Source organism: Belonocnema kinseyi, chromosome 10 (assembly GCF_010883055.1).
Source record: "Belonocnema kinseyi isolate 2016_QV_RU_SX_M_011 chromosome 10, B_treatae_v1, whole genome shotgun sequence".
In the NCBI taxonomy this organism is placed as follows: Eukaryota; Metazoa; Arthropoda; class Insecta; order Hymenoptera; family Cynipidae; genus Belonocnema; species Belonocnema kinseyi.
The window spans coordinates 51660766-51688402 of NC_046666.1; the positions used below are offsets into that span (position 1 = coordinate 51660766).

General features: G+C 22.7%; 1 protein-coding gene across 1 annotated transcript in view; it reads right to left on the minus strand.

Annotated features, from left to right (window-relative positions):
* Window positions 1–1335: 1335 nt before the first annotated feature.
* Window positions 1336–27637, minus strand: part of LOC117181600 (dynactin subunit 4) — a 40379-nt gene continuing 14077 nt past the window's right edge. The window contains exons 5-9 of the mRNA XM_033374456.1: window positions 27094–27259; window positions 19910–20093; window positions 10204–10402; window positions 9726–9916; window positions 1336–1750 (exon numbers count right to left, since the gene is read on the minus strand). Of these exons, the coding sequence (XP_033230347.1) occupies window positions 1531–1750; window positions 9726–9916; window positions 10204–10402; window positions 19910–20093; window positions 27094–27259 (960 nt within the window). The 3' untranslated portion in view covers window positions 1336–1530. The remainder of the gene's footprint in view (window positions 1751–9725; window positions 9917–10203; window positions 10403–19909; window positions 20094–27093; window positions 27260–27637) is intronic.

Here is a 27637-nt window from a genome sequence, read left to right on the forward strand (position 1 = left end):
TATTCAAAATTTGAATTTTTTGTAGAAATTAAACTTTTTGGTTAAGAATTCATAATTTTGGTTCAAACTTGAATCTATTTCAGCTGAATATGCATCATTTTAGTTGAAAATTCATCACTTGGGTTGAAATTTTTTTAAAAACAATTTTGGACTGTTCCAATTTTGGTTGAAAACTGATATTTTTTTCTTTCAAAATTTAACTATTTGTTTGAAAATTTTTGAATTTGAAGCGGTTTAAATTGAATTAAATATAATATCCACTTTAATTTTTCCTAAATGTGCACTGAATTTTAAGAATAAGGAAAATAAAAAAATGGTCTAAAGTATTATTTAAATTCATAGATTTCAGAGATAAATTAAAAAAAATCAATGGCATTTTCAGTAATTTATTATTTATAATAAACTAACAAAATTTTATACATATTCCAAATCGATTGTTAAAAAAGCGAAATATTTAAATTTAAATTATAATGAAAAATTGTACTTGGAAACAAATTGAGATTCATGGAAAAAACCTGGAATTGCCAAGTTTATTTTTTTTAATCCGTTAAAGTTGTTTAAATCCTTATAAATTCATTGTAATTCTTTTAATTAGATAAAAATGACTTATAATCCTTTTGAATATTTAAAATCATTCGAAATCTCTTCCCTTGGCCTTTTTTTAATCAGATAAAAATTCCTTCCAATTTTTTTAAATACTTAAAAATATTTAAAATCATTTGAGATCCCTTCAATTAGTTTAAATCTATTGAAAATGTTTAGTAATCTTTTAAAATAACCTAAAATATTTCAAATTTTTAAATTCATTCGAAGTTTTGAATAACTGGAATTTTTAAAAGGACCTTAAAATATTTCAGGTTCTTGAAAATTCCTTCAAATGATTCAGTTCTATTTCTTTAATTAATTGTATCATAAAAAATTTTAAGCTTCGAGAAGCAGATCTAATTCTTATTTTGACTTTAAAAAAATGGTTTATATCAGAAGATTATCATCAAATACAAAAAACTATTATTATAAAATAGAAGCGTATTCCTTAATCTCGCAAATAATTTTTTTTACACTTATTGCAATTAACCTGAACAAAATAAAGATTTTTTATGTTGATCTAAAATAATTGAGGGCTCCTAGAAAATAAAAAGCATACACTAAAGTTTCTTATCTTAAAAAAAAGATACGAAATGGCAAGATGAGTTTAACTTCCAAATGATAGGAAATATGTTCCCAACATTTTATCAATTCTTTAAATTCATTTAAAATATATATTTCATAAAAAGCTTCAGTACATAATAATAAATACATTTTACACGTTTTTTCAATTACTTTTTTAAAACTTAGTTATTTCAACAATAATTATGAAATAACTTTCATAGTTTTAGTCATTTGTGATGATGCTATGCAAATAATTATTATTTATAATATAATATTACTTGATTAGTAATAAAAAATGTTGGCAAACTGATGGTAATAATGTATAGTATATGAAAAAAGCCAGTTTGCAGATTTAATACGAGACTTTTTCGTAATTGTAAATTATGTGGATCCCAAAAGGTCTCCAATTGTTAAAAATAATTTAGCTCTCAAATCGAGCTTTTGTGGAGCTTTGTGCTCCAAGGTGGCAATCGTATTCACATATCCATACTGCATTACGAAACCTACAATCACGGAATCTCCTTCTTTGTTTTCTTCACCAAGTTCCGGTGTTACGTACAATCTCACCACCGCCTTGTTTCCTTTCCGCCAAACAACCAATCTGAAAAATATTTTCTATTTTATACAATAAAAGACTAATTTTCCACAAAAAAACATTTTTTTTCCACCAAATAGTTGAATTTTCTATTTAAAAAAGACGAATTTTCAACTAAGTAGATAAAAACATTGGATGTCATATTAGCCGAAAAATTTATTTGATTAATTTTTAGTTTATATTCCATTTTTTAACCAAGAATTGAGTAAAACTTGCATGTAAGGGAATTAATTAAAAAATTAATTTTCTACAAAACATTTTAATTTTCTACCAAATTGTTGACTTTTCAAATCTTATAGACGAATTTTCTCAAAAAAATCTGAATTTTCAACCCTAGAATATCAATTTTCATTTTTAAAAATGTTAATTATCAACCAAAAAGTTGTATTTTTAACAAACAAATTTATTTTCGAAAAAATAAGACGAATTTTAAACAAAATACATGAATTTTAAAACCAATAGTTAAATTTTCTACTTAATTGTTCAATTTTCGAACCTGAAATAAGAATTTTCTACGAAAAATTTCAATTATTAACCGAAAAATATAAATTTTTAATTTAAGAAAAGTTAATTTGCGCCTAATTGTTGAATTTTCAAGTCAAAAAGACGAATTCTCTACAAAAACTTTGAATTGTCAAGCCGAGAATATTAGTTTTCAATTTAAACAAATTTAATTTTCAACCAGTAAATTGAATCCTCGAAAACTGATTACTTTTTACCAAACATTTTTAACCAAAAACATTTATTTTCAACCAAAAAAGACAAATTTAAAACAACAAACATTCATGCTAACGCAAATAGTTAAAATTTCTACTTAATTGTTCGATTTTAGGGCCTAAAATAAGAATTTTCATCGAAAAATTTCAATTATTAACCGAAAAATATGAATTTTTAATTTAAGAAAAGTTAATTTCACCCTAATTGTTTAATTCTCAAGCCAAAAAGAGGAATTTACCATAAAAAATTTGAATTTTTAATACGAAAATATGAATTTTCAATTTTAAAAAACTTAAATTTCAACCAGTAACGAAAAAACGGATCCTCAACGAAAACGGATCACTTTTCAACCAAATATTTTCAACCAAAAAAATTGATTTTCAACCAAGGAAGATGATTTTAAACAAAACACATGAATTTTAAAACAAATAGTAAAATTTTCTACTTAACTGTTCAATTTTCAAGCTTAAAATAAGAATCTTTTACAACAAATTTCAATTATTAACAGGAAGATTGGATTTTTATTTTTTTTAAAAGTTAATTTTTACCTAATTGTGGAATTTTTAAGTCAAAAAGACGTATTCTCTATCCAAAATCTACATTTTAAACCCGAAAATATGAATTTTTCATTTTTTTAAATATAGTTTTAAACTGGACAGTTGTGCCCTCAACGAAAACAGAATAATTTTCAACCAAAAACTTGCATTTTTAACCACAAAATTGATTTTCAACCAAAAAATACGAATCATTAACAAAATACATTATTAAAAAAAAATAGTTAAATTTTCTACCTAATTCTTGAATTTTTAAGTAAAAAAGAGGGATTTTCCATAAAAAATTGTAATCTTCAATTAAAAAAAAAAATTATTTTTCAACCAGTAAGTTGAATCCATAACAAAAACGGATAAATTTTCAACCAAACATTTGTAACCAAAAAAGACGAATTTTAAATAAAATACATCAATTTTAAGACAAATAGCTAATTTTTTAACTGACTGTCGAAATTTCAATTATAAATTGGAATTTTCAACACGAAAATATGAATTTTCAATTTAAAAATTTAATTTTCAACCAAAGAAGATGAATTTTAAACAAAATACATGAATTTTAAAACAAATAGTTAAATTTTGGAACCTAAAATAAGAATTTTCTACGAAAAAATTCAATTATCAACCGAAAACTGTAAATTTTCAATTAAAAAAAAAAAAAACTTAATTTTCAACCAATAAATTGAATCCTCAACGAGAACTGATTACTTTTTACCAAACATTTTTAACCCAAAAAATTTATTTTGAACCAAAAAAGACGAATTTAAAACGAAAAACATTAATTTTAACGCAAATAGTTAAATTTTCTAGTTAATTGTTCGATTTTCGAGCCTAAAATAAGAACTTTCTACGAAAAATTTCAATTATCAATCGAAAAATTGGAATGTTTAATTTAAGAAAAGTTAATTTTTACCTAATTGTTGAACTGTCAAGTAAAATAGACGAATTCTCTATAAAAATCTGAATTTTTAACACGAGAATATCAATTTTCATTTTTTTAAACGTTACTTTTCAACCGAACAGTTGAACCCTCAATGAAAACAGAATCATTTTTAATCAAAAAGTTACATTTTTAAGAACAAAATTGATTTTCAACCAAAGAAGATAAATTTATAAAAAAATACATCAATTTTAAAACAAATAGTTAGATTTTCTACTTAATTGTTCGATTTTCGAGCCTAAAATAAGAATTTTCTACGAACCATTTCAATTATCACCCAAAAATATGCATTTTCATACTGAAAAAAGTTAAATTCTACCTAATTCTTGAAATTTAGAGAAGAATTTTAATTTAGATAAGTAAATTTTAAAGAAACAAAAAAACGAGTTTTTAGCCAAATCAATTATTTTTCAACTAAAAATATAAATTTTCAAGCAACCATAGAATAATTACATCTCCAGTTTAAAAAATTAATTATCAACTAAAAAGAAACGAATTTTTATTATTACGTTTATTATTATTATTAATTATATGTAGATAATAATAATACATAAATAAGTTGAAGTTTTTTTTATTGATGTTGAATAATTTGAAAGGATTTCAAAGCGATTGAAATATTTATAAATAAAGAATTTTCCAGACTTTCAGAAAATATCGCCAGACCTCATAGAATTTAATGGGATTTAATCATTTTATTTTTATTCTTTAATATATATATATTAAGCATTAATTTTTTTTTCAAACCAATAATATTTCTATTTCATTTTTGGTTGAAAATTTATCTTTGAAAATTCATCTTTTTCACTAGAAACTTAAATATTCCAATTGAACACTCATTATTTTATTTGGAAATTTACCTATTTGTTAAAAATTCATCTTTTCAATTTTTTTTTCGTTTTCAAGTCAAATTTTTTGTCAATTTTCAAGTAAAAAAAAACGAATATTCTATAAAAAGTTGGAATTTTCAACACGAGAATTAAAATTTTCAATTTAAAACAATTTAATTTGCAACCAGTAAGTTCAATCCTCAACGAAAATGGATCACTTTTCAACCAAGCATTTGTAACAAAACAAAAATTGATTTTCAGCCAAAAAAGATACATTTTTAACAAAATACATTAATTTTAAACAAATAGTTAAAAATTCTACTCAATTGTTCGATTTTCGAGCCTAAAATAAGGATTTTTTAGGAAACATTTAAATTATCAACCAAAAAATTGATTTTCAACCAAAAAAGACGAATTTTTAAAACAAGTAGTTCAATTTTCTACCAAATTGTTGAATTTTCCAACTTTAAGGTAGTTGTGTCAAAAGTCAAATATCTGGAGAAAAACAATTTTTTTCTATGAATTTAAGTATCAAAATATTATAACTGATGTCATTTCAAATAAAAAACATTTTTTTTATGAAATATGTTAAAATTCACAAAAAGGATTAATTTTAACCATGTTTTTTGCAACTGAATTTTTTCTGGCTGCTGTTTCCAATTTTTAAAATAACTAAATAATTTTAAAGATATAGTAATTTGTTTTAAAAATGTTTTCTTTTAAAAAAAGTTGTTCTAACGGTTTCAGCCATAGAAAAATTGACTTTCAAAATTGGAAAAAAGTTGAGTTGTAGAGAATGTTTTCCTGGAAAAAATAAGCCGTCATTGATTGAAACGCAAAATTTAAAAAATTTGGTAAGAAGCGCCGGTCAGAAAAAATGAAATTGAAAAAAAAACCTGGTTAAAATTAACGTTTTTTTACGTGACTTTTAACATTTTTCATAAAAAAAATAATGTTTTTTATGTGAAATGACATTAGTTGTAATATTTTAATTTTGAAAATCATAAAAAACTATTTTTTCAAAAATCTGACTTTTGGAAGACCTCAAATAAGAATTTTCTACGATACATTCCAATTATCAACCGGAGAATATGAATTTTGTATTTATAAAAGTTAATTTTCAACCAATCATTTAAATCATTTAAAAAACCGCAGCATTTTTAACAAAAATATTTCTTTTTCGACGAAAAAAGTGGAATTTTCTACAAAATACATCAAATTAAAAATAAATAATTAAATTTTCTAAATAATTGTTGAATTTTCGAGTCAAAAATAAGACCTTTTTCACAAAAAGGTGAATTTTCAACAACAAAATTCATTACATCTGAAACATTTGAATTTTAACCAGACAGTTGCATTTTTAACCCAAGAAAGAGAAAGTTCTACGGAAATAAATGAATTGCCAAATAAAGAAGATGATATTTTTTTACAAGAACGTTCTAGAGTGAAATAAATATATACTTTTTTAAATTAAAAAATTGCTACAGATCAGGTAATTCCAGATTTAAAAAAAAAAAAATTTAAGTTGATTTTATTATTAATTTAAAAATTACAACTATTTGTTGAAAATTCATCTTTTTGGTTGAATTCAACTATTTTTAGTTAAAAATGTATCTTCTTTGGTTGAAAATTCAACTACTTCATTGCAAGTGGAACTACTTCGTTAAAAATTCATTTGTTTTGTTGAAGCTTTATCATTTTAGCTGACCAACGTCATTTTTGTTTTGTTCTAAATTTAATTATTTTGTTGAAAATTATGTTTTATAGTTGAAAATTAATTTTTTTAAATTAAAATTTAACGCGTACATGTTTTGTTCAAAATTTATCTCCTAAAGTTGACAGTGCCAGTATTTGATTTAAAATTCCTGTATTTTATTGAAAATTCGAATTTGTGGGAGAATATGTAAACTTCTTGGTAACTAATTCCCCTTTTTGGTTGACAATTCCTCCAAAAATTCAAGTATTTGGTTGAAAAGGTATGTACTTTGTTAAACATTCGTCTATTTTTGTATAAAATTAATCTTATTCGTTTAAAATTGATCTTTTTTATTCAAAATTAGTTTTTTCGTATTTAGAAATTTTTTAAACTGAAAATGTAAATGTTCAATTTTGTGTCAAAAATTGATCTCTTTTGATAGAAATTTAACCTTCTTGATTAAAAATTGTATTATTGTTTCTGGAATTAACTTTGATTTTATTGAAAATTAAGTTTTTTGCTGAAAATTTATTTATTCTATTTTTAATTGAAAATTTATCTGTGTTAGATGTCATCTTGTTAAAATTGCTTTTCTTTTTTGGTTGACAATTGATTTTACTAACTGAAAATTTAAGTATTTTATTTTTAATGTAAAATTTATCTTTCTAGTTGAATACTAATCATTTTAGCTGAAAATTCACTTTAATTATTCCATTTTTTGTGTAAAATTGACCTTTTTTGATAGAAATGTAATTGTTTTCGTTAAAAAAAAAGTTATATTTTTTTTAGAAAAGTTAACAATTATATTTTTTATCACGAAGTCATCTCTTTGGTTGTAAACAAATATTTAGTAACAATTTAGTTTTTTTTTATAGAAAATTCATCTTTTAAGTAGAAAATTTCACTATTTGGTCAAAGATTCATATTTTTTATTAAAAAATCATCACTGTGATTAAAAAATTCGTTTCTTTTTCGTTGAAAATTAATTTTTTAAACTGAAGATGTAATTATTCTATGGTTCCTTGAAAATTTATATTTTTAGTTGAAAAATAATTGATTTGGTTAAAAACTCGTTTTTTTTTTTGTTTCTTTAAAATTTACTTCTCTAACTGGAAATTGAACTATTCTATTTTTGGTTTGTCAATTTATATTTTTCAGTTGAACATTTATTTTTTGACTTTAAAATTGAATTATTTTGCTGTGAAATCATTTTTTGTTTGAAACTTCACTCTTTTAATTGAATTCTTTTATTTTTGGTAACATTTTTTTTATTAAAAAAAAACTATTTTGTCGAAAATCCGTTTTTTTTCATAGCACTTTCAAAAGAATTGTAAGTAATTTTAAATGACTTCAAGGAATTTCAAAGATTTCCTAAGAATTTCAAGTAATTCAAAAATATTTCAAGTGATTTACAATTTTTTTCTAGTTATTATAATATGTGAAATGATTTAAAAATATTTCAGCGGATTTTAATTGCTTTTAACTAATTTTAGAATGCTATAAAACATGTGTCAAAATATCTCAAGTGTGCCACTTTTAAATCGATTAATTTTCAGCCAAGAAATAAGGAAACAACTGGGTAATAAATTATTTTAAATAAAATTATTGTGGGTATCATATTAAGTACAATATTATTGAAAATATTAGATTTATAATTTAAAAAATTTTGTTAACAAAAAATTAATTTTTCCAACAAAAAGATGAATTTTTAACTGAACTAATGAAGCTACAACACAAAAACTGAATTTTTAATAAAATAGTTTAATTTTCAATAAAGTATAGTGAAATTTTCAACCAAAAAGATTAATTTTCTACCAAAAAAGTATTTTTTAACAAAACGGTTTAAAAATTTAACCTAGTAATTGAATTTTATACCAAAAAAGATGAATTTTCAATTTAAAAAATTAATAGATGGTACTTAAAATAATGGAGATTTTTAATTTAAATACCAACTATTAATTTTTTTATAGAAAATCCATCTTTTTGGTTTACAATTCAACTTCTAGATTGAATGTTGGAATCGATTTGTTAAAAAAATAATTTTTTTTGTAGAAAATTAATCTTTTTGGCTGAAATTTTTATTTTACTTTGTTGAAGATTAAACTATTTTATTCAAAATTTATGTTTTTGCTGGAAAAATTAATTTTTTAGTTGAAAAATATTTTTTTTTTATTAAAAACTAATATTTTCAATAATAATTAGACTATTCAATTTTATTTTATTTAAATTGACATATTTTGATTGAAAATTCAACTGCTTGATTGAATACTTAACCACGCTCTTAAAAAAACAATATTTTTGGTTGAAGATTCATTTCTCTGGTTAAAAATTTATCTAGGCTTAATTGAAAATTGAAGCACCTTCTTCTTTTCTAGTAGAAAATTAATCTTCTTGGTTAAAAATGTATCTTTTTGATAAAAAAAATAATTATACCTGGTAGAAAGTTGAACCGCTTGATTAAAAATTCATTTTTTCATGAACATTTATAATTTCAGTTTAAAATGCGTTTCACATTGTACTTAATATGACACCTACAATAATTTCATTCAAAATAATTTATTATCCAATTGTTTCCCTATGTCTAGGCTTAAATTTGTTCCACTTTCTTTAAAAAATAATTTTTTTGAAGTGATGCTTCATTCTTTTTATTGAAAATTCATCTTTTTTGTGGAAAAGTTAACTATTTTGATTTTTTTTTTAATAATCTTTTTAACTAAAAACTTAACCATTCAACTTTTGGTTGAAAATCCATTTTTTTAGTTGATAGTGGATCTATTTTGTTGAAAATTCATCTTTTGTAGTAGAGAATTAATCTTCTTGATTGAAAATTCTTGGAGAAGTTTAATTAATTTCCAATTGTTTAAAACAAACGATTATTTAAACAATAAAAAAATGTTTTTTACGACCGAAAAATTTTTTAGCATAAAGTATACTTCGTAACAAAAAGTTTCATAACTCAATTATTGAATTTCTATAAACCGTTCGCAAGTGCTCCTATTTTGAAAAAAAAATGATCAAGAAATTTGATTATTAATAACTTTAAAAAAAATAAAAATTTGAAAAAATATTTTAGGGGAGTTATTTTGATATAAAAGCGAATCAAAAACTATATGAATTGATTGAAAATAGAACTATCGATTTGAAAGTTCCACACTTGAGATATTTTGACCCACATTTGGAAATATTTTAACGATTTTGTAAGTTTTCAATTCTCAAATGAGTCCAAGGCCTACATAACTTAAAAATTTCTTACTTTGGATCATCTTGGAAATTATGTGTATCTCCAGTGTCATCATATTCCGCAGTATCATCTCTAGGAGGGAGAATCAGAGAACTGTGCGGCAGAGTAAGTTCTGCATTTACAGAAATTGTTATCGGCTTTGGATCTTCCGTTACGACGACTTGACGTACTGCTGAAGGAAGTAAATTAGGAGACTCAGTGCCCTAAAAAAAAGAAAGAAAAATAGAACCAAATTTGGACCACAACGAAGAAACAAATAAAAAAATAACAAAAAATCCTATTGTAATCTGAGAAAAAATTATATAAATTTTGGACAAAAATAAAAAAGAGGAAAGAAAAAAAACCAATTTGATAATTGGACGTTAAAAAGGATTTTTAATTTGCATTTTAATCTAATTTAAATTTCTTAAATTCTGAAAAATAGAAGTTAAATTCGCAGCTTGTAGAAAAACCTTTTAAAAATAATATATATGAATTGATTTATTCTTACAAGTTGCATAGTTTCACGTTTGACCTCAACTTTTTCACCAGCCGCGGTTATTGTCGTGGGTGTTGTTGGCGTGTCTAATGGAAGCAAAGTAATTTGAGTTTGATGTTGTGTTGGATTACAAAACTTCAGGAGAAGTTCACTTGTTTTTCCCGCCCTTAAGGGCTCGCAAGTGACGATTCGTATTTCTGGCACGTGATAGCTGAAAGAAATATACGAAATAATAAGATACGAAGAATAATATAATAAGAATAAAGTTATCTTGAACAGGATTGAGGCCTCAAAGTCCCAATTGGATAAAATATTGAGACCAGAGGTTACTTTTTGTTAAGCTCATATGGTACTTTTTTCGTGCTTAAATGTTTAAAATTTCAGGCTAAATTCATAAGACTTCAAAACAATTGAAAAATCTCCATTAATTTGCGTAAAATTGGAATAAATTTAGAAAAAAATGTTACGTAAACGATAAGAATTCGATGAAATTCATAAAAATTCAAACTGAATTTTAAAAAATGCAAATAAATAAATAAATTTAATTTAAAAAAATTTAAATAAATAAATGGAAAGGTGAGGTTAAAAGACTTTGAAAACAATTAAATAAAAACTTGGAAAAAAACATTACATAACTAGAATTGAGTAAGCTAGACGGATTCATGTGAATTAAAAAAAATCAGAAGAATTCCAAAGAATTTAAAAGGTTTCAGAGTGAAATAAAAAAAAATCTCCTCAAACTTTTGAAATCCACTTATTTCTAACAAAAAAAGTGACTAATGACTAAAGAAAAATTCAAACGAATTGAAAAATGATTTCAAAAATCGAAAAAAATGCCACAAATATCAGTAAAATTTGAGTGAACTAAACAAAACTTTTTAAAAAGTCCATTGGATTAAGTAAAATTTAGTGTATTTAGAAGAATTCATAAGGATTTAAAATAATTCAGGATAAATTTATAAGACTTCAAAACAATTAAAAAATCACCATTGATTTGCGTAAAATTGGAATAAATCAAGAAAAAAAATGTTAGGTAAACGATAAGAATTCGATGAAATTCATAAAAATTCAAACTGAATTTAAAAAAATGCAAATAAATAATTTAATTAAAAAAAAATTAAATAAATAAATGGAAAGGTGAGGTTGAAAGACTTTGAAAACAATTAAATCAGAAAAAAAAATCAGAAGAATTCCAAAGAATTTAAAAGGTTCCAGAGTGAACAAAAAAAAATCTCTTCAAAACTTTGAAATCCACTTATTTCTAACCAAAAAAGTGACTAATGACTACAAAAGAATTCAAACGAATTGAAAATGATTTAAAAAATCGAAAAAATGCCACAAGTATCAGTAAGATTTGAGTGAACTAAACAAAACTTTTTAAAAAGTCCATTGGATGGAGTAAAATTTAGTGTATTTAGAAGAATTCATAAGAATTTAAAATAATTCAAGATAAATTCATAAGACTTCAAAACAATAAAAAAATCTCCATTGATTTACGTAAAATTGGAATAAATTTAGAAAAATTTAAGGTAAACGATAAGAATTCGGTGAAATTTATAAAAATTCAGCGAATTAAAAAAATGCAAATAAATTGAAAACAATTGAAGAATTATCATGAAATTCAGTAACTTTGAAATGAGATTAGAAAAACTGAAGGGAATTCAAAAGAATGATACGAAATGCCTAAGAATTCAAGGTTAGGTTAAACTACTTTGGAAACAATTAAATAAAAATGTTTAAAATTAAGAAAATAAACATTAAATAACTAAAATTGAGTTAATTTAGACGATTTCAAGTGAATTAAAAACATTAGAAGTATTCCACAGAATTAAAAAGGTTTCAGGGTGGATTAAAAAAAATGTAAATCTCTTTCAGCCTTTGAAACCCACTAATTTCTAACAAAAAAGTGACTCATGACTACAAAATAATTCAAAAGAATTCCAACGAATTGGAAATAATTTAAAAATCGAAAAAATGCCAGAAATATCAGTAAAACTTGAGTGAACTAAGCAAAAACTTTTTAAAAATACATTGGTTTAAGTAAAATTTAGTAAATTTAGAAGAATTCAAAAGAATTTAAGAGTTTAGCATAAATGAATAAAACTTCAAAACAATTGAAAAAATTCCATTGATTTGCGTAAAATTGGAATAAATCTAGAAAAATTTAAGGTAAACGATAAGAATTCGATGAAATTCATAAAAATTCAGCGAATTAAAAAAAAAGGCAAATAAATTGAAAACAATTGAAAAATATGAAACAACTTCGTAGAATTCAGTAAATTTTGAAATGAGCTTAGAAAAATTCAAGGGAATTCAAAAGAATTAGACGAAATGCCTAAGAATTCAAGGTGATGTTAAAAGACTTAGAAAACAATTAAATAAAAATTAAAAGAAAAAACATTAAATAACTAGAATTCAGTAAACTTAGAAGAATTCATGTGGTTTAAAAAAAAATCAAGAGAATTCCAATGAATTTAACAGGTTTCAGGGTGAATTAAAAAAAATCAAATCTCTTACAACGTTTGAAATCCAGCAAGTTCTAAAAAAAAGGCAACTAATGACAAAAAAACAATTCAAAAGAATTCAACCGAATTGGAAATAATTTTAAAAATCGAAAAAAATACCAGTAAAATTTGAGTGAATTTAAAGGAATTTAAGGAAAAATTTAAAATATGAAAAAATTAATTGAATTGAGTCAAATTAAGTAAATTAAGAAGAATTCAAAAGGATTTAAAACAATTCAGGATAAATGAATAAGAATTCAGTGCGAATTCTAAATGAATTGCAAAGAATATGTAAAAATCTCTTTAATTCCCTTGAAATTGTTTAAATCTCTTAAAAATGCTTTAGGACCTTTTGAAATACCCTACAATATTTTAATGACCTTGAAATAAAATATATATAATAAATAAAAAATTTCCTAAAATATTTCCAATTCTTTGATATCTTTGAAAACCCTCGAAATTATTTTTTTTACCTTTGAAACGCCTGGGAATCTTTTATATTAACCTCCAATATTTTTAATTCTGTAAAACAATCTTTTAAAACAGCCTAAAATATTTCGAATCCTTTAAACTCGTTTGAAATCCCATAGGATTTTTTAAAACTCTTGAAAATGCCAAGAAATTTCAAAATAATATACCTTGAACTATCACAAATTCTTCGATCATTTTATCAACTGATTCTCAGGGTTAATTAAACACAAACTTTTAATAAGTCAAAAAACTCCATTGAATTAAGTAAATTAAGAGAAATTCATGATAAATGAATACGAATTCAGGGTGATTTCCAAAAACTAATGTCAAAACCCTACGAAACACCTCACTTTTTTTCATAAATTTTTTAAAGTCCACTAAAACATTAATAAATTCAGTGAAATTCTATGAAATATGACGGCATTTTCTAAAATCCAGAGAAATTTATTACATTACATTGAGAACATTAAAAATCCCTTTCAGGCATTGAAAACCTCGGAAGCCTTATAAAATCTCATGAAATCTTTTAAAATATCCTGAAACCTTATAGATCTTATAAAATCGTTCCATGTCTTCCAAAATTCTAGAAAATTCTTTATCCTAAAATATTTTAATCCCTTAAACATCTCTACAAATTATTAAAATCAATAAAAAATGTCTTGAAATCTTTTAAGATTCTCTAAACCATTTAAAAACCTTTAAAATCTTACAAAACACCTCGCTTTTCGTAAATAAATTCTTTGAAATCCACTAAAATATTATAAAAATCCCTTAGGATTCTATGATATTTCCTAAAATTCTGGAAAATGTATAAAAATACAATGAGAGAATTAAAATTCCTTAAAATCATTGAAAACCTCGGAAATATGATAAAATCCTGTGAAATTGTTTAAAATAGCATAAAACTTTATAGGCCCTGTAAAATCTTTTCATATCTTACGAAGTTTTAGGAACTTCTTTATCTTAAAATATTTTAAACGCTTCGAAATCCCTTAAAATTAATGAAATTAATTAATATTTCCTTAGAATCTTTTAAAAGTCCATAACAAATTTCAAATAAAAAGCTCTTGAAAATACCCTAAAACTTAGAAAAATGTCTTAAAATCTTAAAAATCCCCTAAATTTATTGAAATTTAATTAAATATTCTCGAAATTTTTAAAAATACCCTGAAATATTTAAAAAGAATTCATGAAAATTCAGAAAAAGGAATCTGAAAACCCGAATTTAATATTGATTAAGCCAGAAGTTAATTTATTGAAAGAAAAGTGACTAATGTGATCTTCTTATTTGAAAATGTGAGACATACGTCAAATAAATTAATTTTTAACGAAATAACTGAGTTTTCAATACAAAAATATGAATTTCGAACCAAAAATGAAAGAATTAAATGTTCATTTAAACCAAGAAAAAAAGACATTTTCAACAATATAGTTTTAATTTTTAACAAAAGTGATTAATCTATGATAAAAAAATGAATTCGCAGCAAAAAGTATAAATGTTTATATTTCCATAACAAATATTTCAATTTTTAATAAAAATCAGTTTATCTAAACCCAAAAGTACGAATTTTCAATCAATTCATTGAATCCTCAACTAAAACATACTAATTTTCAAACCAAAACAGAATTTTCATGAAAGGAGTTGAATTTTTAATCAAGAAAGACGAATTTTTAACCAAATAAATTAGTTTTAAATTAAAAAAGATAAATTTTCAATCAAAAATGGAATAGATATATTTTCACTAAAAAAATTAGTTTATAACTAAAAAATGAATTTGCAACCAATGAAATAAATTTTTTTTTAAACTAAAGCGATAAATCTTCAACCAAAAAATTAATTTTTAATCAAAAAGTTGAATTTTCAACCCAACAGATGATTTTTCAACAACAACAAAAACCACGAAGTTCGAAGAAAATATTTGAGTTTTCCATACAAAAATATCTATTTCGAGCCAAAAATGAAAGAATTAAATGTTCATTTAAACCAATTAGTTTACAAATGAAAAAAAAAGAAAATTTTAACAATTTAGTCCAATTTTCAAAAAAGAAAGGTGAGTTTCCAACCCAATAGATGATTTTTCAAGACAAAAATATCAATTTCGAGCAAAAAAGGAAAGAATTAAATTTTCATTTAAGCCAATTAGTGTTCAGCCAAGAAGAAAAGGAATTTTCAACAAAATAGTTCAATTTTTAACCAAGAAATGAGAGTTTCAAACCAAATAAATTAATTTTCAATTAAAATCGATAAATTATTAATAGAAAAATAAAATAGATACATTTTCAGTGAAAAAAAATTAATTTATAACTAAAAAACGAATTTTCACCAATGAAATAAATTTTGAACTGAAGCGATGAATCTTCAACCAAAAAATAAATTTTTGATCAAATCTTTGAATTTTTAAACCATAAGATGAATTTTCTACCCAAAAAATTCGAATTTTCAACAAAACACATAAAACTTCAATTTAAAAAGATCAATTTTCAACCTAAAATAGAATAATTAAGATGTTACAAAAATAAATTTTTATCAAATAAAGACACGAATTTTCAGTAAAATAGTTAAATTTTCAACCAACTAAATCAATTTTTAACCAAAAAGATTGTAGTTCAACTGATAAGATTATTTTTCACTAAAAAAATTAATTTTCAACAACAAAGTTGAATTTTCGCCTAGAACAGAAATTTGCCACGTAAAATAGAATGCCTCAATTTTCAGTACGAAAATAATTTTAAACCAAATAAAATAAATTTTCAACGAAATAGTTTAATCTCCAATCAAGAGTATTACATTTTTATAAAAAGAAGATACATTTTCGAAAAATAATGGAATAGTTGAATTTTTAGTCACAAAAATCAATTTTTAATCAAAAAAGAATCTAATTTGCAACCAGAAAAATAAATTTACAATAAAAAATATAAATTTTCAACCAAAAACATTCACATTTAACAAAATATATGAATTTTCAAACAAATATTTCAATTTTTAAAAGAATTTTCCATGTAATATTTAAATTCTCAAACACAAAGGCGAATAAGAAACTAAGAAATGAACACTCTACTACAAAATAAGGTACATTTTTAATCAAATATAGACTGTTAAATTTTCAATTAATAAAAATTAATTAAAAAAAAGATAATTTTCAACAAAACAATTAAATTTGTAACAAAAATAAAAAGGTTTTCAACTAAAATTACGAGTAATCAAGCAACAGAATTAATTTTTAACCAAATAGTTCTACTTTTAACTAATTTAAATCAAACAAAAAATGTAATTATAAAACAAAAACAGTTGTATTCAACCGAAAACAATTTATTTTATATAAAACAAAATTTCAACAAAATACATAAATTTTCAACTAAAAATAAATTTTCTACCAAAAATAGGACAACGAAATTGTAAAAAATTAATTTGTAGGAAAAAACACGAATTTTCAACCAAATATTTCAATTTTCAACCAAGTAAATAAATTTGTATAAAAAAAGATAAAACTTGAACTAATAAGATTACTTTTCGATTAAAAAGTGAATTTTTAACGAAATAATTGTATTTTCACCTAAAAAAGATACATTTTCAACTAAAAATAGTTAAATTTACAATTTAAAAAATAAATATTAAACCAAAGAAATAAATTTTCAAGCAAAGAAGATAATTTTCTATCCAAAAATTGGTTTTTAACAAGATACATGGATTTTCTACCAAATATTTGAATTCTTAATTTTTAATCCGATAGATGAATGTTCAATGAAAAATATAATACTTGATATTTAAATAGTTAAATCAAAACAGATTAATTTTCTATCAAAATATAGTTGAATTTTCAACCAAATATTAAAATTTTCAACCAGGATTTGTATAATTAAATTTTCAATTAAAATCATTCATTTTCAAACAAAAAATATATTTTTCAAGAAAATAGTTTAATTTTAAACAAAATGGAATTTCCAATTAAAATGATAACTCTTTAACCTAAAAATGAATTTTTAACAAAAAAATTTAATTTTCAACTAGTTAACTATTCAACTATTAGTTACATTTTCAACCTTAAAAGATGAATTCCCAGCGAAAAATGTAATAGTTGATATTTCAACCCAAAGAAATTTTAATTCTAAACAAAAAACAGTTGGATTTATCCAGAAAATAGGAACTTTCAAGAAAATCACGCTCATAGGGTACTTTTTTCGCGCTCAAAGAGTGAAAAATTCAAGATAAATTCATAGGACTTCGAAAAATTCAAGTAAAACTCAAAATGATGCAAATGAATTGGAAAATAAATTTTAAACTAAAAAAAAATTACATTGATTTCCGTAAAATTAGAATGAATTTAGAGGAATTTGAGATAAACCAGAATTCGATGAAATTCACCAAAGTTCAAGGTGATTTAAATAAAAATTGAAATGAATTATATAAAAAAAGCTTTATTGAATTCAGAAAATTTGAAATAAGCTAAGAAAAATTAAGCCAATTAAAAATAATTTTAAAAAAAATTTATGACCGAAAAATAATTTATATAAATTGAAAATAATGTTAAAAATCGAAAAAATTCCATTGATTTAAGTACAATTTAGAATTTAGAGGAATTTAAGGGAAATGAGAAGAATTCGATGAAATTCATAAACAAATCAAGCTTAATTAAAAAATCAATCAAGTGAAATAAAAAAATTCAAAAATGTGAACAAATTCATTGAATTTAGTAGGTTTGAAATAAGATTAGAGAAATTAAAAAGAATCCAAAAGAATTTCATGAAATTCCTAAGAATTTAAGATGAGTTTAGAAGACTTCAAGATGAATTAAACAAAAATTTTTTTTAATTCATTAAATTGAGTAAAATTGAGTGAATTTCGAAGAATTCAAAAGAATTAAAAAGAATTCAGTATAAATTGATACAAATTCTGGACGAATTCCAAATTATTGAAAAAAATTGATTTCAAATCCTTTGAGGATTTTATCAATTGAATTTTAAAAAATTCAAAAGAATTCCAAAGAATTGAAATGAATTCAGGATAAATTAATAAGAATTCAGGATCAATTCTAAAAACTAATTCTCTTGAATACATTCTTTAAAATCCACTAAAATATTATTAAATCCCATTAAATTCTATGAGGTCTGGCGATATTTTTTGAAAGTCTGGAAAATTCTTTATTTATAAATATTTCAATCGCTTTGAAATCCTTTCAAATTATTCAACATCAATTAAAAATTTCTAGGAATCTTTTGACCATCCTAAAAATAGTTTAAATCCTTTGAAATCCTACAAAATACCTTACTTACCGCGAATAAATTCTTTGAAATCCACTCAAAAATGTTATAAAGTCTCTTAAAATTATTGAAATCCTTGAAAATTTTTTAAAATCCTGTGAATTTTTTTTTAAAAATCATAAAACCTTAAAAAGCCTTGTAAAATCAGTCCATATATTCCGAAACTCTAGAAACATTTTGATCATAAAATATTTTAAACGCTTTGAAATCCCCTGAAATTAATGGAATCAATTAATTATTTCTTGGAGGTTTTTTAATTCCTGAAACATTTCAAATTGAAAGCTCTTGAAAATGCTTTCAAAGTTTTCAAAATAACGTATAATCTTAAAAATCCCCTAAAATATTTCAACAGAATCGAACAAAATTCAGAAATAGGTATAGACCTGTAGAGATTAACCCTTAAAGTAAATTGTGGGTGTCAGATACCCCAAACTATTTTCCAACTCGTATAAACCATACTTCATTCAAAAAAATTGAGTGTCACCATTTAGCTTTATTTGGAGACAATAACTATACTAGCAGCAGCTGCAGAAAGTGGAGGTAAAAAGTTGAGGGGTTACATACACCCAGTGTGCAATTAGTGAGTAAAAAAAGTAATTTTGGAGCAATTTTTTAAAAAATGTTATTGATTTTTGTTTACTTTCGAACGTAAGTATATAAGATGAAGTGAAATAATTTTTTTTCGATTATTTCATACTTTTTTTCTTTGTAGATGGCTTATAACTTACGGCAGCGCGTCATGCGAGAGCAGACTGTGAATGTATTAAATAAAATATAATCGTGAAAATACAGTTATATATGTCTCTTTTTTCAATTTCCTGTATTTTTATAGTATTACTTGTCAAGTTTTCTCAATTTTTATAATAATAAATCGATTTAAAAGCAAAAAATCTGATTCATCATTTTATCATAAAATTGACTTTTCAATTGTGTAAATAAATATATTTTTTGAAAGCACCCATGTTGCAATATTTTTTTTATGAAAATAAACTATTTCAAAAGTATAGTCATAGACTTTCAGCTTAAAATAATAAAAATTGCGTGAGTTATGAATTTTTAAGTAAAAAAGCCCATTTTTTCAATAATTTTTTTAACAAACTTAAAATAAATAAATGGCTATAAAATCAACTCTACCGTATGAAAGATACCTTAAACTATATCGGATAATTTTACTGTGACAAAATATTAAATAGGGGTTAAACAATACATATTTCAATACGCTGGGGTGTGGAATACCCACGTTGCACTTTACCTTGATTTTTAGGGTTAACCCATGAGTTCATTTATTACAAGAAAAGAGATATTGATAAAAGTTGCATCCTGTGCTGCACATAGGGTACCATAGGGACCAATTTTTGAATATAGGGTAAACAGGCTATAAAATAGATGAATTTTCAATCCAAAATAATGAATTTCAAATAAAAAGAATAACTTTTGAACAAAAAGTGTTGAATTTTCAACAAAATAATAAAATTTTGACTTACAAAGCAGCGAGTTGAATCTTAAACTTTATAGACTGAGGTGAGAATTCTGGCTTGCTGACGTTATGTTCACAAGTTCGACAACGTTGGGATCTTTTCACTAAAAACTGCTTATGTTGCGGGCGTAATTCGTTTATTTTTTCAGCCTGTACTTCCGGGTGATGAAGCCGTTGCTCTAAAGTCGTAACTAAAAGAAAAGAAAATTAAATAAAGCTTACTAGCTTTGAATAAATTCCAGGTTTTTTCTAGGTGTCTCAAGTTTTTCTAGGTATAGTTTTTCACATGACGAAGCCATTTAAATATTTTGCTTCTAAGGATTAAATTAATGCTTTTAATTTAGAAAGATTTGACAGCTTATTTTACGAGAGATTCCCAACAATATTTATTAATCATCGGTTAATTAAATAATACTAAAGCATAACAATTTCTTGAATTTGTCTCTAAAGTATAAAATAATTGAATTTGAACCAAATAAGATCAATTTTTAATCAAATACATTATATTTTAAACTAAAAAGAGCAGTTTTTAACCAAATAATGGAATTGTTAAATTTTCAGTTAAAATAATTCATTTTGAAACGAAAAAATGTACAACCAAGATGATGAATTTTTAATAAAAATGACGAATATTCAACTCTTTAACTTTCAACAAATTAGTTTTATTTTCAACCAGAAAGATGAATTTTCAAATAAAATAATAAATATTCAACTGAAATACTTTATTTTTCAACGAAAAAGTTGAATTTTCAAACACGACAAATGAAATAAAAATCTCAATTTTCAAACCAAAATAAAATAATTATTTTTGAGAACCAAACACATGAATTTTTAACTAAAATGGTGAATCTTCAACTGGAATAAATGGATTTTAAACCAAAAATATGAATTTTCAAACAAGAAGATTAATTTTCCACCGAAAAATAGTATTTTTCCACAAAATACATGAGTTTTAAAAGAAAAAGTTGAATTTATGTTTAAAAAGAGCAATTTTTAAACATAAATGGAATCGTTAAATTTTCAGTTAAAAAAATTAATTTAAAAAAAAAAGAATTTTCAATCAAAAAATTCAATTTTCCATCAAAGTAAGGAATTTCTTATCGAAATGATTAATCTATGATTGGAATAGTTAAATTTTAAACCAAAAAGATGAATTTTTAACAAATAGGTAAATTTCCAAATAAAATAATGAATGTTCAATTGGAATATTTAAGTTTCTAGTGAAAAATATGAATTTTCAAAGATAAATTTTCAACCAAAAATGAAATCGAAATATTATTAGTTTGAAAAAAAAATTAATTTTCAACAAAATAGAGGAATTTTGAACTAAAATGGTGAATCTTCAACTGGAATAATTGGATTTTAAACCAAAAATATGAATCTTCAAACAAGAAGATTAGTTTTCCCCCAAAAAGTACTATTTTTCAACAAAATACATGAGTTTTCAGTTGAAAAAATTAATTTTTTCCATACAAAAAAAAATTCTTAACCAAATAATTAAATTTTCCATCAAAGTTAGGACTTCCTTATTGAAATGATTAATATTTGATTGGAATAGTTAAATTTGTAATCAAAAAGATTAATTTTCAACTAAAATTATGAATCTTTAACTATAATAGTGGATTTTTCAAACAAAAAAAGATAAATTTTCAAATGAAATAAGGAATTTTTAACTGAAATATTTAAGTTTCTAATGAAAAAGATGAATTTTTAAACAAAATAAATTTAATTAAAAAAATTAATGATTTTTCAATGAAGAAGTTGAATTTAGATCTAGAAAGAACAATTTTAAAACATAAATGGAATCGTTGAATTTTCAGTTGAAAACATTAAATTTTAACAAAACAAACAAGAATTTTTAACAAAATAATTAAATTTTCCATAAAACTTAGGAAATACAACTGAAATGATCAATCTTTGATTGGAATAGTTAAATTTTTAACCAAAAAGATGAATTTTCTACTAAAATTATGAATTTTTAACTGTAATTGTGAATTTTACAAACAAAAAAGATAAATTTTGGAATAAAATAATGAATTTTGAATTGGAATATTTAAATTTGAAACGAAAAAAATGAATTTTCAAACAAGAAGATCAAATTTCAATTAGAAAGCGAAATGGATATATTTTCCGTTAAAAAAAAAAAGAATTAATTTTGAACCAAACAGATGAGTTTGAACTAAAACGGTGAATATTCAACTGGAATAGTTGGTTTTTAATTTTAAAAAACGATGAGTTTTCAAACAAGAAGATTAATTTTGTACCAAAAAATACCATTTTTCAAGAAAATACATGAATTTTAAAGAAAATTGTTGAATTTAGGTCTAAAAAGAGCCATTTTTAATCATAAATAAAATCGTCAAATTTAGACTTGAAAAACTTAATTTTCAATAAACAAAAAAAATAGTTAAATTTTTTATCAAAGTGATGAATTTCTAACTGAAATTATGAATCATTTACTGTAATAGTGGAATTTTTATAAAAAAAGAGAAATTTTCAAATAAAATAATCAATGTTTAACTGGAATGTTTAAATTTCCGAAGAAAAAAATGAATGTTAAAACAGATGATAAATTTTCAATAAAAAATGGAATGGATATTTTTTTAGTTTAAAAAAATAATAATTTTCAACTGAAATAGTTGGATTTCAAAACAAATCTTCAGCTGGAATAGTTAAACTTAAACGAAAAAGATGAATTTTCAACTAAACTGATGCACCTTGGACAAAAATACTTGATTTTTAACCAAAATAACTAATTTTCAAACAAGAAAAATCATTTCTAACATAAAAGAAGAATTTTAAAGAAAATATGCACATGCATTTGCAATCAAGGAAGTCAAATTGTCAGCCAAAAATTGAATAGTAAAATTTTAAGTTAAAAAACTGCATTTTTAACAAAACAAAAAAAAACAAATTTGCTACCAAAGTGATGAATTTTCAAATAAAATGACAAATCTTCAACAGCAAAAGATTAATTTTAAACCAAAATCATGAATTTTTAACAAAAAAGTTTAAATTTCAAAAAAAAATTTTTATTTTCAACCAGAAAGATCAGTTAACAAATAAAATGATGAATAGTTAACTGGAATACTTTAATATTCAACGAAAAAGGTGAATTTTTAAACCAGAAGATACATTATTTAAATTTTCAATGAAAAAGGTGAATTTACAAAGCAGATGATAAGTTTTCAACCAAAAATGAAGCAGATATATTATCACTTGAAAAAAAATTAATTTTCAACCAAACTGATGAATTTTTTACTAAAATGGTGAATTTTCAACTGGAATAATTTAATTTTAATCCAAAACGATGAATTTTCCAACCAGAAGATTAATTTTCTATCAAAAAATACTATTTTTCAACGAAATACAGGAATGTTTAATGAATTAGTTGAATTTGGATCTAAAAAGAGCCATTTTTAACCATAAATGGAATCGTTACATTTTTAGTTTAAAAAATTAATTTTTAACAACAAAAAAAGCATTTTTAATCAAATAGTTCCATTTTCGATCAAAATTATGAATTTCTAACTAAAATTATAAATCTTTGATTGAAATAGTTAAATTTTAAACCAAAAAGATAAATTTTTAACTAAAATTATGAATCTTTAACTGCAATAGTGGAATTCTCATTTAAAAAAATGATAAATTTTCATTTAAAATAATGAATGTTCAATTGGAATATTTAAATTTTCAATAAAAAAGATAAATTTTCAAAGATGAAAATAAATTTCCAACCAAAAACAAAATATATAAATTATCAGCTTCAAAAAAAGTAATTTTAATCAAACTAATTTTTAACTTAAATGGTGAATCTTCAACTGTAATAGTTGGATTTGAAACCAAAAAGAAGAATTATCAATAAAGAAAATTAGTTTTCCGCCAAAAAATACCATTTTTTAACAAAATACAAGAATTTTTATCAAGTTAGTTGAATTTAGATGTAAAAAGAGCAATTTTTAACCATAAATGGAATCGTTAAATTTTCAGTTAAAAAAATCAATTTCTAACAACAACAAAAATAATTTTTAACAGAATAGTAAAATATTCCATCAAAGTTATGAATTTCTAACTAAAATAATGAATCTTTGATTGGAATAAGTAGAATTTTAACCAAAAAGATGAATTTTCAAATAAAATTATGAATCTTTAACTGAAATAGTGGAATTCTCATCGTGAAATGATAAATTTTAATTTGAAATAATGAATGTTCAACTGAAATATTTAAATTTCCAATGAAAAAGATGAATTTTCAAATATGAAGCTAAATGTCCAACCAAAAATAAAATATATAAAAAATTAATTTTAACCAAAGTGATGAATTTTCAACTAAAATGGTAAATTTTCAACTGGAATTCTTGGATTTTAAACCAAAAAGAAGAATTTTCAATAAAGAAGATTAGTTTTCTACTAAAAAATACCATTTTTATCAAAATACACGAATTTTTGACGAGATAAATTAAATTAAATTTTCAACCAAACAAGTGAATTTTGAACTAAAATGGTGAATATTCAACTAGAATAATTGTATTTTAAACCAAAAAGAAGAATTATCAATAAATAAGATTAGTTTTATACAAAAAAATACCATTTTGCAACAAAATACATGAATTTTTAACAAGATTGTTGAATTTAGATATAAAAAAATCAATTTTTAACCATACATTGAAACGTTAAATTTACAGTTGAAGAACTTAATTTTTAATAAAACAAAAAAATATAATTTAAAAAAATAGTTAAATTTTCCATCAAAGTTATGAATTTCTACCTAAAATAATCAATCTTTGATTTACATAGTTAAATTTTTAGCCGAAAAGATGAATTTCAAACTAAAATTTTGAATCTTTAACTGTAATAGTGAAGTTTTCAACAAAAAAGATAAATTTTCAAATAAAGTAATGAATGTTCAACTGGAATAATTAAATTTTGAAAGAAAAATATGAATTTTCAAAGCAGATGATAAGTTTTCAACCAAAAATAAAATATATAAATTACCAGTTTAAAAAAAAATAATTTTAACTAAACTGGTGATTTTTTAACTAAAACAGTGAATCTTCAACTGGAATAGTTGGATTTCAATCGAAAACGATGAATTTTCAAACAAGAAGATTAATTTTCCCCCAAAAAGGCTATTTTTCAACAATATACATGAATTTTAAACGAAAGAGTTAAATTTGGGTTTAAAAGAGCCATTTTTAAACATAAATTGAATCGTTAAATTTTCAGTGGAAAAAATTAATTTTTAACAAGCAAAATAAAAGAATTTTTAACAAAATAATTAAATTTTCCATGAAAGTTAGGAATTTCTTATTAAAATGATTAATCTTTGATTGGAATAGTTAAATTTTTAATGAAAAAGATGAATTTTCTACTAAAATTATGAATCTTTAACTGTAACAGTGGAATTTTCAAACAAAAAAGATACATTATCAAAATAAAATAATGAATTTTCAAATTGAATATTTGAATTTCCAACGAAAAAAATTAATTTTCAAACAAGATAAAATTTCAATCAAAAACGAACTAGATCTATTTTCAGTAAAAAAGATTAATTAATTTTTACCCAAACTGATGAATTTTTAACTAAAATAATGATTATTTAACTGGAATAGTTGAATTTCATACTAAAGTGAAGAATTTTTAATAAAGAAGATTAATTTTCTACCAAAAAATACCATTGTTTAACAAAATACATTATTTTTTTAACGAGATAGTTGAATTTAGATCTAAAAAAAAAATTTTAACCCATAAATTAAATTGTTAAATTTACTGTTTAAAAGCTTAATTTTTGATTGAAATCGTTAAATTTGTAACCAAAAAGATAAATTTTTGACTAAAATTTTAAATCTTTGACTGCAATAGCGGTATTTTTAACAAAAAAGACACATTCTCAACCAAAAATGAAATAGATATATTTTCAGTTGAAAAAAAATTTTATTTCCAATTAAACTGGTAAATTTTTAACCAAAATGATGAATCTTTGATTGGAATAGTTAAATTATCTACCAAAGAAGATAAATTTTAAACAAAATATGCACATCAATTTCCAACTAAAAATATAAATTGTCAACCAAAAATTTAATATTATAATTTCAAATTAAAAAAACGAATGTTTAACCAAATTGATGAATTTTTAATTAAAATTATGGAACATTGAATTGGAATAGTTATTTACACTTACAGGTAAAAAAAAAATTTCAACCAAAAAAAAGGAATGTTAAATAAAATATTCAAACTTTCAACTCTAATAGTTAAAATTTCAGTATGAAAATTAATTTTCTGCCAAGCAAAAAACGAATTTTCAAACGAACAACTCATTTTTCAACCTAAGAGTAATTGAATTTGTATTACAAAAAAGATGAATTATGAAAGAAAAATGTAGTAGCTGATATTTCAACCAAAAATATTTTAATTTTTAATAAAAAAAAACAGTTGAATTCAACCAAAAAAGATAAATTTTCAACATAAGTGTAAAATTTTGTAACTGTAAAAGAATTTTTGGTAAAATAGCAAAATAATTAAATACAGTAATATAAACCTACTTTCACAAATGAAGAATCATTGTCATTCAATTTTATATTGCAATTTAAATTAAATTTAAACAAAAAATTAAACACGTTCGCGTAAAAGTTCCCAGACTAAAAACAAATGTCCTAGTATTTCCAGGTTTATCCAGGTGTATAAAAATTTCCTAACAATTCCAGGTTTTCCTGGTACGGCAGACACCCTGTGTAAAAATTAGAAAGCTTCCAATTTCTTATTTCAATTTAAAAAGGTAAATACTTAAATAAATATCCGTGTTATTTAAATTTAAATTTCAAATTGAAAGTCTTAAAAATTTATTTTCGACGATTCAATATCCAGGAAACCTGTAATTATTTATAATCTTGACAATAATTTTGAAAAAGTTTTCTCATAAAACTTTAATAAAATTTCAACTTATCTCTTTTTTTCAATAAGATCTTTTCAAACAAAAAATATGCTCTTATCCCTAAGGTAACTTATTCCATTAATTTTTTAACTAAAACCCTCTTATCTATTTTAATTTTATTATTCATAAATAAAACGTCAAATTTAATCAAAATTTTATAACATTTTTTAATTCCCCCAATTTAATAATTTCAAAATTTATATATTATGTAAATTTTTTTATTTAAATATAATTAATTATTAAGTTCTATAGGGTCTTACTTTTTGTAATGTCAAGAGGCGCTGTAAAAATATCCTCCGGTAATTCTTCTACTTCTTCGGATGCTACGGCAGGTGATGGTCGATCACTCTGCTGAAATTTTGATTGAGGCAATGGAGGCCGACCAGCCCGTTTTCGAGCCATTGCAGAAGTCAATCCAAACTTTTCCTATTAAAAGTCGAAAAATGTTTTGTTTAAAATTTAGGGATAAATTCATAATAAATCAAAATATAAATTCCTTTTTGAAGTCCATAATTAAAATTTAACGACGAAAAAGGGGAGTTTACCACTCACCAAATTGCGCGATCTGTTCCGGTCAGAGTTATGCGAAAATATAAATTTAATAAATGAAAAATTGCTTGTTTTTATATAAATTATGAATAAAAATATATAGTTCATTTATAAATAAAGTAAAATAGTTTGAATAGAAAAATTTTAATATTGTTAAATACTTGTCACTTTTTTTGCGTCGTTCTAAATTTTACAAACATAACATTATTGTCTGCTGAAAAAAATTTTAAAGTACGTGTTGTGATAATATTCTAT